Below are 14,015 nucleotides of genomic sequence, written 5' to 3'. Positions count from 1 at the left end.
CCTTAAACACGTGACATGTCATCATACTGTCATGCTTTTGTGTATGCTACCTGTTTTGCACAACATGCCCTCATTACATTATGCACCCCTCTTTTCCTTCAGAACTCTGTGCAAATGTTAATTCCTCAGAGAAGCCTCTTTTCCTCTTATTCCTGTGGTCTTTTCCCATCATTGTTTTAACTACTGGCTTTATTATCTCTCTACTCCTCTCTCCTCTAAAGGAGTCCTTGAAGTAGTGGACCTATGTTATCTTTAGCTCATGCTTCATAGTTAGTACTCAGTAAACATTTGTTTCTTTGGGGGGGGGGAGAGTAAATTCAACTTATACATCCTTAGTGAAGATACAGAATCTGTATATATTCTTTATGTAGATGGGCCATATTAAACTCTCCCCCACAAAAGAAAGCAAAGTTGATTATGCTGTAAAAAACTAAGTTATCAGTGCTCACAGCTTTGAAAGATAAATCTTTCTGCATTTATGACTTGTATCCACTTTTAAGTCCAAAAAAATTTACTGAACATAAATAGAGCCTATCCTAGATAAATCTGGCAAGTAGTAGAAGTTTCTCTTGTTTTGGAAAGCTTTCTCACTGCTCAGCTCCTTCCTTTCTTAGAAATGGCATAGGCTTCAGGTCTTCAATTCCATACATCAAAACACCAATGCAGTTTTCATCAGTTATAACACTCAGAATACTAAAGGATTCACTGAGGCAGGCCTTTACATGTTAAACTTCATATTTCTAATTTCAGAACAAAATATTCTTTTTTCGCTATTTAAAGGAATTCCAAACACCAAAACAAAACAAAACCAAAAACAGGCAGTTTCTATCATGCAGAGGATCTCTTGATTATCAAGAATACAAGTAACAATAAATGTTGGCAAGGATGTGGGGGAAAAGATACACTCATACATTGCTAGCGTGAAAAGCAGTATGGAGATTCCTCAGAAAACATGGAATGGAATTAGAATTTGACGGAGTAATCCTACTCCCTGGCATATACCCAAAGGACTTAAAATCAGCCTATTATCGTCACATGGCCACATCAATGTTTATAGCAGCTCAATTCACAATATCTAAGCTATGGAACTAACCTAGGTGCCTTCAGATGAATGAATAAAGAAAATATGATACACACACACACACAATGAAATATTATTCAGGAATAAAAACATTTGTTTTTATGAACATATGGCATTTGCCTGTGAAAGGATGGAAATGGAGACTATCATGTGAAGTGAAATAAGCCAATCCCAAAAAACCAAAGGCCTGATATGCAAATACTAACACACAGTGGTGGGAGGATAGAAGTTCAGTGAGTTAAACAAATGAGAATGAAGGGAAGGGAGTGGGGTTGGGTATAGGAAAGACAGTAGAATGAATTGTATGTAAGTTTCCTATAGGCTCAATATGAATACATGACCAGTGTAACTCCACATCATGTATAACCACAAGAATGAGAAGTTATACTACATGTACGTATGATAAGTTATACTACATGTATGTATGATGTTAAAATGCATTTTATGTATTTTAACTACTGTCACATATAACTAAAAAGAATAATTTAAAAAACTCAAGACAAAACAGGCCCCAATATAGATTGGGTTAGTTAAGGATGTTTTGTGAAGTGAATCAAAATGGACAGTCCATAGGTTCACATATTCACCTCACCTAGGAGTGGGCCTTCCATACCTCTCCGGGGAAGACTTTGCTTCAATAGCTGCCTGTTGCATTCTTCAGTTATGAGGGAGTCAGAGAAACTTGTGTCCAACTGTCATCAACTTCATCCAAAACTAGAATATTCTGTCCTCTCCTTCCTCAGCACAAATCAGGAAAATGTTATTCTTTTATTAAATAGAGCAAATGAAGCCCTCTGTGGTTAGATTTATTTGGGACTGGCCAATTACCTTTTCACTTAGCTTTCTTTTCATTTGCTACAAACATGACTGGTTCATCTTTCTTCTCTCACCTGAAATAATCTCTGAAATGCAGGATTTGGGATCTTGGTGGTTGGAAACAAGTCTTCAATGGTGTCTTCCTCCTTGTCTTCCTTTACCAAGCTCATAGAGTCGATTAAAGCATCAACAGCACTCAACTGTGCCTCTTAAGACAAGGATAAACAGAGAAGCAGAAAGGAAAAAAAAGGATTATTCACATTATTCTCCACTAAAACAAAAGCTTTCTATTTTATAAGTACAGCAATACTAGCAGGTTATATACTCCTGGTTCTGCCAAAAATATTCTGTATGTATGCAAGTACTTAATCTGAGTCTTGTTTTTTTAATCTGTGAAAGAGCTTTTTAGAGTAGTTGACCTCTTAGGTTCTTTTCAGCTCCTCCATTTGATGAACTTTGACAATGGAGTATCATATCAAAAGCAAAAGAGTCTACTCCAGAAAAAACGAACAACAGCCACAGGAAAACCCGACTTCTCCATGGAAATTTGAACCAAATATTCATCATTCAATGAGCTACTTGAAAAGAGAAAAGTATTCTGAGCTTTTAGAAGGAAAAGTTAGAATCCAGCCCCCCTCTTTTTTTCTTTTTCTTTTTTTCCTGGAATAAGGTTAGTTTTAAAAAAAATAAGGAAAGGCTTAATAAAAAGCAGATTCTTCTTTTATGCTTTTCCAGGCCTTTCTCTTGTATTTCATGTGAATGAGACTTTTTTAAAATATAAAAATAGCAGGACAGCTTAGACAAACTATATAATAATGTAATCAGTACTAGGGAAAAAGTGTTCCAGGATCACACTTGTCATACAGGTAGCATCGAGGTAAGATGAAGAAGTTACACTACAAATTTATTCAAGAGGAACAAAAGTACAGAAAAATATAAAATGTAGATTTCTGAATCTTAAGCCAGAGGAAATGCAAGGTGAAGACTGGATTAAATTGTAGATTTATACTGAGGAAGGGGAGTGAAAGAGAGAGGCAGGAATATGCTAGTCCTGGATGAAGTTGATGACAGTAGGACACAGGTTTCTCTGACTCCCTCAAAACTGAAGAACATCATAGGCAGCTTTTTTTTTTTTTTTTAATTTTTTATTGTGGGTTGTTCAAAACATTACAAATTTCTTGACATATCATATTCCACACTTTGATTCTAGTGGGTTATGAACTCCCACCTTCACCCCATACACAGATTGCAGATTCACATCAGTTACACATCCATTGATTTACAAATTGCCATACTAGTGTCTGTTGTGCTCCGCTGCCTTTCCCATCATCCACCCTCCCCCCTCCCCACCTCTCCCCTCCCCTCCCCTCCTCTCTCTCTACCCCCTCCACTGTATAACCCTGAGGGTCTCCTTCCATTACCGTGCAATTTACCTTCTCTCTCCCTTTCCCTCCCACCTCTCATCCCTGTTAAATGTTAATCTTCTTCTCCTGTTCTTCGTCCCTACTCTGTTCTTAGTTACTTTCCTTATATCAAAGAAGACATTTGGCATTTGTTTTTTAGGGATTGGCTAGCTTCACTTAGCATAATCTGCTCTAATGCCATCCATTTCCCTGTAAATTCTATGATTTTGTCATTTTTTAATGCAGAGTAATACTCCATTGTGTATAAATGCCACATTTTTTTTATCCATTCGTCTATTGAAGGGCATCTAGGTTGGTTCCACAGTCTTGCTATTGTGAACTGTGCTGCTATGAACATCGATGTAGCAGTGTCCCTGTAGCATGCTCTTTTTAGGTCTTTAGGGAATAGACCAAGAAGGGGAATAGCTGGGTCAAATGGTGGCTCCATTCCCAGCTTTCCAAGAAATCTCCATACTGCTTTCCAAATTGGCTGCACCAATCTGCAGTCCCACCAGCAATGTACAAGTGTACCCTTTTCCCCACATCCTCGCCAGCACTTGTTGTTGTTTGACTTCCTAATGGCTGCCAATCTTACTGGAGTGAGATGGTATCTTAGGGTGGTTTTGATTTGCATTTCTCTGACAGCTAGAGATGTTGAGCATTTTTTCATGTACTTGTTGATTGACTGTATGTCCTCCTCTGTGAAGTGTCTGTTCAGGTCCTTGGCCCATTTGTTGATTGGGTTGTTTGTTCTCTTATTGTCTAATTTTTTGAGTTCTTTGTATACTCTGGATATTAGGGCTCTATCTGAAGTGTGAGGAGTAAAGATTTGTTCCCAGGATGTAGGCTCCCTATTTACCTCTCTTATTGTTTCTTTTGCTGAGAAAAAACTTCTTAGTTTGAGTAAGTCCCATTTGTTGATTCTAGTTATTAACTTTTGTGCTATGGGTGTCCTATTGAGGAATTTGGAGCCCGACCCCACTGACTGTAGATCGTAGCCAACTTTTTCTTCTATCAGACGGCGCGTCTCTGATTTGATATCAAGTTCCTTGATCCATTTTGAATTCACTTTTGTGCATGGCGAGAGAAAGGGATTCAGTTTCATTTTGTTGCATATGGATTTCCAGTTTTCCCAGCACCATTTGTTGAAGATGCTATCCTTCCTCCATTGCATGCTTTTAGCCCCTTTATCAAATATAAGATAGTTGTAGTTTTGTGGATTGGTTTCTGTGTCCTCTATTCTGTACCATTGGTCCACACGCCTGTTTTGGTACCAGTACCATGCTGTTTTTGTTACTATTGCTCTGTAGTATAGTTTGAAGTCTGGTATCGCTATACCGCCTGATTCACACTTCTTGCTTAGCATTGTTTTTGCTATTCTGGGTCTTTTATTTTTCCATATGAATTTCATGATTGCTTTCTCTATTTCTACAAGAAATACCATTGGGATTTTGATTGGCATTGCATTAAACCTATAGAGAACTTTTGGTAATATCGCCATTTTGATGATGTTAGTTCTGCCTATCCATGAACAGGGTATATTTTTCCATCTTCTAAGATCTTCTTCTATTTCTCTCTTTAGGGTTCTGTAGTTTTCATTGTATAAGTCTTTCACCTCTTTTGTTAGGTTGATTCCCAAGTATTTTATTTTTTTTGAAGATATTTTGAATGGAGTGGTTGTCCTCATTTCCATTTCAGAGGATTTGTCGCTGATATACAGGAATGCCTTTGATTTATGCGTGTTGATTTTAAATCCTGCCACTTTGCTGAATTCATTTATTAGCTCTAATAGTTTCTTTGTAGAGCCTTTTGGGTCTGCTAGATATAGAATCATATCATCTGCAAATAGTGATAATTTAATTTCTTCTTTTCCTATTTTTATGCCTTTAATTTCTTTCGTCTGTCTAATTGCTCTGGCCAGTGTTTCGAGAACTATGTTGAAGAGAAGTGGAGAGAGAGGGCATCCCTGTCTTGTTCCAGATTTTAGAGGGAATGCCTTCAGTTTTTCTCCATTCAGAATAATGCTAGCCTGAGGCTTAGCATAGATTGCTTTTACAATATTGAGGTATGTTCCTGTTATCCCTAGTTTTTCTAGAGTTTTGAACATAAAGGGATGCTGTACTTTGTCAAATGCTTTTTCCGCATCTATCGAGATGATCATATGGTTCTTATTTTCAAGTCTATTGATGTGGTGAATAACATTTATTGATTTCCGTATATTGAACCAGCCTTGCATCCCAGGGATGAATCCTACTTGATCATGGTGTACAATTTTTTTTATATGTTTTTGTATCCGATTCGCCAGAATTTTATTGAGGATTTTTGCATCTAGGTTCATTAGAGATATTGGTCTGTAGTTTTCTTTCTTTGAAGTGTCTTTGTCTGGTTTAGGTATCAGGGTGATGTTGGCCTCATAGAATGAATTTGGAAGTTCTCCCTCCTTTTCTATTTCCTGAAGTAGCTTGAAAAGTATTGGTATTAGTTCTTCTTTAAAGGTTTTGTAAAATTCTGCTGTATACCCATCGGGACCTGGGCTTTTCTTAGTTGGTAGTCTTTTGATGGTTTCTTCTATCTCCTCAATTGATATTGGTCTGTTTAGGTTTTCTATATCCTCCTGACTCAATCTGGGCAGATCATATGACTTAAGAAATTTATCTATGCCTTCACTATCTTCTAATTTATTGGAGTATAAGGATTCAAAATAGTTTTTGATTATCTTCTGTATTTCTGAAGTGTCTGTTGTGATATTGCCTTTTTCATCCCGTATGCTAGTAATTTGAGTTCTCTCTCTTCTTCTCTTCACTAGCATCGCTAAGGGTCTGTCGATTTTGTTTATTTTTTCAAAGAACCAACTTTTAGTTTTGTCAATTTTTTCAATTGTTTCTTTTGTTTCGATTTCATTAATTTCAGCTCTGATTTTAATTATTTCTTGCCTTCTACTTCTTTTGCTGTTGTTTTGCTCTTCTTTTTCAAGGATTTTGAGATGAAGTATGAGATCATTTATTTGTTGGTTTTTTCTTTTTTTAAGGAATGAACTCCAAGCAATGAATTTTCCTCTTAGAACTGCTTTCAATGTGTCCCATAGATTCCGATATGTTGTGTCTGTGTTTTCATTTATCTCTAAGAATTTTTTAATTTCCTCCTTGATGTCTTCTATAACCCATTGATCATTCAGTAACCTATTGTTCATTCTCCAATTGATGTATGCTTTTTCCTTCCTTCTTTTATCGTTGATTTTCAGTTTCATTCCATTATGATCAGATAAGATGCATGGTAATATCTCTACTCCTTTATATTGTCTAAGAGTTGCCCTGTGACATAATATATGATCTATTTTTGAGAAGGATCCATGTGCTGCTGAGAAAAAAGTGTAACTGCTTGATGTTGGGTGGTATACTCTATATATGTCAATTAGGTCTAGGTTATTAATAGTGTTATTGAGTTCTACAGTTTCCTTATTCAACTTTTGTTTGGAAGATCTGTCCAGTGGCGAGAGAGGTGTGTTGAAGTCTCCCATGATTATGGTGTGGTGGTCTATTAGACTCTTGAACTTGAGAAGAGTTTGTTTGACGAACATAGCTGCACCATTGTTTGGGGCATAAATATTTATGATTGTTATGTCTTGTTGGTGTATGGTTCCCTTAAGCAGTATGTAGTGTCCCTCTTTATCTCTTTTGATTAACTTTGGCTTGAAATCTATTTTATTTGATATGAGTATGGACACGCCTGCTTGTTTCCGAAGTCCATATGAGTGATATGATTTTTCCCAACCTTTCACCTTCAGCCTATGTATGTCTTTTCCTATCAAATGCGTCTCCTGTAGGCAGCATATTGTTGGGTCTTGTTTTGTGATCCATTCTACTAGCCTGTGTCTCTTAATTGGTGAGTTTAAGCCATTAACATTTAGGGTTATTATTGAGATATGGGTTGTTCTTCCAGCCATATTTGTTTATTTCTGTTACTAAACATTGTTTGTTTTCCTCTTTGATTGTTTCCCCCCCCCCTTTACTGTCCTACCTCCCACTGTTGGTTTTCATTGTTATTTTCCATTTCCTCTTCCTGTAATACTTTGGCTAGGATGTTTTGAAGAGATGGTTTTCTAGCTGCGAATTCTTTAAACTTTTGTTTATCGTGGAAGGTTTTAATTTCGTTCTCCATCCTGAAGCTTAATTTCGCTGGATACCCAATTCTTGGTTGGAACCCATTATCTTTCAGTGTTTGAAATATGTTATTCCAGGATCTTCTAGCTTTCAGAGTCTGTGTTGAAAGATCAGCTGTTATCCTGATTGGCTTGCCCCTAAATGTAATCTGCTTCCTTTCTCTTGTAGCTTTTAAAATTCTCTCCTTATTCTGTATGTTGGGCATCTTCATTATAATGTGTCTAGGTGTGGATCTCTTATGATTTTGCACATTCGGCGTCCTGTAGGCTTCTAGGATTTGGGATTCTGTCTCATTCTTCAAGTCTGGGAAGTTTTCTTGTATTATTTCATGGAATAGACTGCTCATTCCTTTGGTTTGGAGCTCTGTACCTTCCTGTATCCCAATGACTCTTAAGTTTGGTCTCTTAATGTTATCCCATATTTCTTGGATGTTCTGCTCATGGTTTCTTAACAGTCTTGCTGAGCTGTCTATGTTCTTTTCCAGTTGAAATACTTTGTCTTCATTGTCTGATGTTCTATCTTCTAAGTGTTCTACTCTGTTGGTAGTATTCTCCATTGAGTTTTTAAGTTGGTTTATTGCTTCCTGCATTTCTAGGATTTCTGATTGCTTGTTTTTTATAACCTCTATCTCCCTGTATAGTTGATCCTTTGCTTCCTGGATTTGTTTGCGTAATTCGTTGTCGAAGTGATCTTTCATTGTCTGATTTTGCTGTTTAATGTCTTCCTTGATACTCCAGATCATCTGAAGCATGTATATCCTGAATTCTTTATCTGACATTCCATCTGCTGCAGCTGTTACCTCTTCTAAAGTTGCGTTGACCTGCATTGCTTGTGGTCCTTTCTTTCCTTGTCTTTTCATACTGCTTGCGTATCTTTCCTGCAGGTGCGGGCGGCGGCTCTGCTCTCTCCTTATTCCAATTGGGGTGTCGTGGCTACCACGCCGGCAGGTCACTGGGCCTGTTCTGGGAGCTGGTGGCGGCTCTGTTCTGCCCCTACTCCAATTGGGGTGACGTGTCTGTCGTACCAGCAGGCCACTGGGCCTGTCCTGCTGGTCGGTCGCAGATTTGCCCACCTTTCGGGCACGAGTGGAGGCTCTGCTTTGCCCCTACTCCAATTGGGGTGTCGTGACTACCCCGCCTGCAGGATGCTGGGTCTGTTCCTGGCAAGGGAGGCGACTCTGCTCTGTCACTACTCCAATTAGGGTGGTGTTTGTACCCCGCCGGCAGGCTCCTGGGCCTGATCCGCCGGTCTGTTGTAGGTCTGCCTACCTTGAAGGCGCGGGCGGCGGATCTGCCCTGCCCCTCCTACCACGCCTGCGGACCCCTGGGCCTGATCTGCAGGTTGATCACTGGTCTGCTCACCCTGCGGGCACGGGTGGCGGTTCCGCTCCACCCCCACTCCAATTGGGGTCACGTGACCACCACACCGGCAGGGCCTGATCCGGGCGTGGGATAAGGATCTGCTCTGCCCCTACTCGAGTTGGGGTGACGTGTGTACCACACTGGCAGGCCACTGGGCCTGACCCGCCAGGCTGTCACAGGTCTGTTTACCTTGCAAGCGCGAAGGGCGGCTCTGCCCTGCCCCTCCTACCACGCCCATGTACTACTGGGTCGTGGGTCTGCCCACCTGGCGGGTGTGGGTGGCGGCTCCGCTCCGCCCCCTCTCCAATTGGGGTCACGCGGTCACCACGCTGGCGAGCCGCTGGGCCTGCTCCGGGGGCTGGCGGCGGCCCGGCTCCTTCCCTCCGGCTCGAGGACAAATTGAGGAGACTCGGGTGACTGAGCCTCACCCCCCTTACCAGAAGACCAACTGCTTATGTCACCGCTGGTATTGATGAAGATCTCTCCTCCACCGCTTTCTGCTGACATCAGATCTCTGCCATGTTGGTATCCTATGCGAATGGCAGCATTTCGTTCCCCTTGCCAGGCAACCCAAGCAATGGGTGAGTCCTGACCTGCCCTCAGCAGGACCCGGACCGAGACACAGTTTCCGCGGGCTCCTAGCCCCGGTCCAGGGAAGTTCCGGGAGCCGGAACTCGGCCGCTCCGTGCTCGGTGTAAGCTCCTATAAGTGTAGGCTCCAAGAATCAGCCCCCGCGGGCTCAGTTCCGGGAGCCGGAATTCGGCCGCTTAGTGTTTGGTGTATGCTCTGATAGTAGCAGGGTCCAAGAAGCAGCCTCCGCGGGCTCCGCAGCCCTGAGCCAGGGCGGTTCCGGGACGGTTCCGGGAGCCGGAACTCGGCCGCTCTGTGCTCGGTGTAAGCTCCTATAAGTGTAAGCTCCAAGAAGCAGTCCCCGCGGGCTCAGTTCCGGGAGCTGGAATTCGGCTTCTTGGTGCTTCGTGTTTGCTCTGATATTAGCAGGGTCCAAGAAGCAGCCTCCGCAGGCTCCGCAGCCCGGAGCCAGGGCGGTTCCGGGACGGTTCCGGGAGCCGGGACTTGGCCGCCCCGCGCTCCGTGTTCACTCCGATAAGATCAGATTTTAAGAAGCCCCCAGGCGCTGAACCCTAGCAATCTGTCTGCAAGCCGCAGGCGAATTGCAGCCTGAAATTACCTGTTCTATGGCTGAATGAGCTGCGGTCAGTCAAAAACAGGTGTGGTGACGTCAGTTTACCAACATGGTGGCTGCTGGCCTCCTCTGTGGTCTGACCGGTGTGGAGAACCGAGATGGACCGCTTCCTTCCCCGTCTCGAACCCAGAATTCAGCCCTGAGTGCGGTGCTTGCGCGTCTGGCAGAAACTGCAGCGCTGTAACCCTGCGTCTCTATCCCAGCGCGCCTTGCAGACTCTAGCCGCGGGGCGATTTGCTGAATAAGCAGTATTACCCTCCGTGCGACAAACCTCTCGCGTTTGAGTCCCCCTAGCCGATCCTCATGCGATGGAAATCCTTCCTCCAGGTTCCGGCGCACCCCACTATTGCTGGATATTCCTAACAAGATATCCTTTAGCCGTCCTGACTTGTCATACTCCCACATAGTGAAGCAGCACACGGGGGTAATGCACTCCCCTCGCCGCCATCTTCCCTACATAGGCAGCTTTTGAAGCAACTCTTTCCAATGGAGAGATGGAAGGCCCAACTCCTGGGTGGGGCGAGTGTATGATGGAGAGAACGTGTACTATCCATTTTGACTATTTTTTAAAAATTAGTAGTTAACTAAAGAGAAAGACATTAAAAAGAAAAAGAAAACCCCTATGGCAATGAAGCATAAACTTTCTAATACTTAATGTAATTTTTATCAGAGTCTAGAATCTTAACAGGACGACACCATTGGACCACAGTGAGCTGATTCTCCTGTTAGAATCAGTTCCTCCTGCATACATATACACCCATGTACATATCTTACCCCACTCAATTCAAAATATTCTGAAGTTCCATGACAACCTTTTTATGTCTTTTCTAATACCCAACAGAAAGCAAGTAAGTGCTTCTCAAAAAAAAAAAACATCTACCAAGGTCTGGGTTTGTAGCTCAGTGGTAGAGCGCTTGCCTCGCATGTGTGAGGCTCTGGGCGTGATTCTCAGCACCACATAAAAATAAATAAATAAATAAAATAAAGGCATGTGTCTATCTACACTAAAAAAAAAAAAAAAAAATTACCAAGTAAAACAAAACTGGGATAGTCCAAAGCGATGTGGATGAAAAACAACTCTTTCTTAAATGCTTCTGTACTGCTGATTCACAGCAGTTCAGCTGTAGAACTTAAGTACTATTTTTGGATTCACAGTCACTAGGCAAAAGGTAAAATGTACCTTATGCCTGAAGTCTCTCAAAAGTACCTTGCTTCTATTCTTCACCATTTCAGATATCCCTTTGTACAGGCACTATAAATGAAAGAGCACAGAGGTAGGTACTGTGGCACATTTCTTTCCTGTTTTTGAACTTTCCAGAGAAGGTTTCAGACAAAGGCATAGCTATCACCAACTTAAGCTAACTAGTGCAGTGTCCACATAGAATTAGCTAGGAGATGATACTTACACATGTGAACATTCAGTGATTTTCATCTGCTACTACCAGTTAGTATCAGGCCAGATTATTCTGGCCTTTCAAACTCCTACAATGACTACATCGACTCCTACATCAACTAGGGAAATACATTAAACAGCTTTAAGAATCCATTTTTCCACAGGAAAGAATATAAACAGAAATACGTTAACACACAGAAAATAGATCAACAGATCTAAAGATATCTGATTTTTGAGATTCTGATGATTTATGTCTATAAAATAATTATTAAACAAAGTTCTTTTTAAAAAATATTCTACTCATTTAAAGTTTGAAATGATCAAGAGGTAGAGACAAGACTATGACACAGTGACAACTTTATACATTTGGGTCCATTCCTGCCTCCACCATGACGTAGAGGGCCTCAACTCTAGAAGGAAGACAAAGATCCCAGCCGTAGGAACCCATTTAATTCTTAGCCTTTTCTCAGCACACTGCTCCGAAAAGGTCGAACCAAAACAACACACAGGAAGAACACACCTACAACCCCTTAATCCTACACTGACACGGATAATAAATTAAACTTGAAGAATAAATTATCTACCATCATTTGTTGTTCTTTTAGGTATATTTTCTCATTCTGTCCCCTGCTACATTTTATTACAGTTGTCTTAAATGGTGTGCTCTCAGGAAGACTGGACCTGTTACTCTGAGACTCATTCTGTGTAATATCCTACATGTGCAGCCAGAGGCCAAATAACAGGGTTTCTCATTAAGTTCCAAGTAACTCCTAGATGCTAGAAGTACATAACAATGAGACTTAACCTTACTGCAAACTATAAAAGGAGGGCAAAGAGAAAAGCTCATTTCCAGTATTGTCATGTGAATTTCCAAGATTTTTCATGTATGTAGAACATGGTGTGATACTGCACACCAATTCATTTCAGCAGGGGCAAAGTTGATCACAACTAGAGAACAGACACCCAGCACCAACAAGCTATTCCCTAGACACATGCACAAAGTCAGAAGGGGGAACTAGACAGTATTTAGAAAGTTCAGGGCAAAGCTATTTCTAGTACTGAAAAAATAGTTCAGGAGTATAAGAACAGAACTGACCAATTCCATCCTGTGAAATCTTATCAACAACCAATGACTGGAGCCAGGTGATTGCCCAAGAATAAATCTGCATGCAGAGCCATTAGTGAACTAAATGGAAATAAACTCACCTGTGGGAGTAAATTTCTTATTATTTTTCAGGGATGAAAACATATATTGCCGCAAGTCTTCCATGAAAGGCAGCTGCACATACACTAAACACTAATGAGAAAGGAAGGGGACAAAAGCAGAAACAATAAAGTTAATGGAAAAAATATAAAAACGGTCCCAAATGTTGTAAAAATGGCACAACAGAAATATTTCAGAAATCAGAAAACTCAAATCTGGCACATGAAAAACTAAAGTGTTTTGACTTGTGCTACTGACTATTCACAACTGCAAACAATATGAAAAATATTAAACATTAAAGAAATGCTTAAAAACAAAACTACTAAGGGGCTGGGGTTGTGCCTCAGTGGTAGAGCGCTTGCTTAGCATGTGTGAGGCACTGGGCTCAATTCTCAGCATCGCATATAAATAAATAAAATAAAGGTTCATTGACAACTAAAAACAAAACAAAAAAACTACTAAATGCAAACTGTAAAATGCATGCATGACCAAGTAAAAAAAATAAGAAAAGGCAGGGTGCCTGGAAGGCTGACCTGCAAGTCAAGATATTTGCTTTCACTTTATATTTCTGGTAAGGAATCTAGACTTATATTTTAAATACAGATCTTTTAAAACAGAAAAGCCCCAAATGGACTTTACATGGATCACAACAAAAATCATATCCTCAACCTTTATTCATAATCCCTGTTTATTAAAGTGGAGGTATTTCTCTTCCCATTTGATTCTGAAGTCAAGAAGGTCAAGAACTGAGAGAAAAGAACACAGTTAACCCTTACTGATTTAATAAAAACCTCCTTAAATATTTTTATAAGTTATGTTGTTTCCTTACAATTGAAAACTTGGTTCATAGACCAGCAATATCAACATTACCTGAAAGTTTTCAAGAAATGTAGGATTTGGGCCCCACTCCAGATCTAGAGAATAAGTATCTGAATTTTAACAAGATCCCCAAGTAATTCCCATACATATTAACAGTTGAGAAGCACTGCTTAGCATAAAGGATGGGTTGCAGGGAGAATACAAAAAAAATAAACCTGTGGGTTTTACCTCATAGGCATCCTTGATATAAGGAAAAGCCACACCAACTTGAGGATTAGCTCTTCTGTCATAAACGTATCGAACTACAGCCACCATGTCTAATTCATCCAAGGCATGAACCAAGGAGGAAAGTGCAACTGCTGCTGCCTTTTAAGAAAGATGCATGTATTAACACAGATCACAACATTACCTCATAAACCCCAATAAGACAATACCATTTTTTGACCACCACATTAAAAACTGACACCAAAAAGTTGTTCATCCTTTGCCAATAGATCTGAAAATATCTCTTCTTGAGTGATACTGAAGTGACCTTACAATGTACAGTATTGAAAATTCATTATACAAAATGAAG

General features: G+C 40.6%; 1 protein-coding gene across 5 annotated transcripts in view; it reads right to left on the bottom strand.

Annotated features, from left to right (window-relative positions):
* Positions 1-14,015, bottom strand: part of Xrcc5 (X-ray repair cross complementing 5) — a 99,151-nt gene that overhangs the window by 58,898 nt on the left and 26,238 nt on the right. For all 5 annotated transcript variants that reach the window (XM_046439645.2, XM_046439644.2, XM_046439643.2 and 2 more), the window contains 3 exons: positions 13,670-13,807; positions 12,625-12,715; positions 1,972-2,105 (listed from right to left, as the gene is read on the bottom strand). In XM_046439645.2, the coding sequence (XP_046295601.1) occupies positions 1,972-2,105; positions 12,625-12,715; positions 13,670-13,807 (363 nt within the window). The remainder of the gene's footprint in view (positions 1-1,971; positions 2,106-12,624; positions 12,716-13,669; positions 13,808-14,015) is intronic.

This window comes from Marmota monax, unplaced genomic scaffold (genome assembly GCF_021218885.2).
Source record: "Marmota monax isolate L192 unplaced genomic scaffold, Marmota_monax_Labrador192_F-V1.1 WCK01_AAM20220418_F8-fsc00041, whole genome shotgun sequence".
NCBI classification, from domain to species: domain Eukaryota; kingdom Metazoa; phylum Chordata; class Mammalia; order Rodentia; family Sciuridae; genus Marmota; species Marmota monax.
Note: the sequence above shows the minus strand (reverse complement) of the source record. Positions and strands in the feature narration are given on the sequence as shown.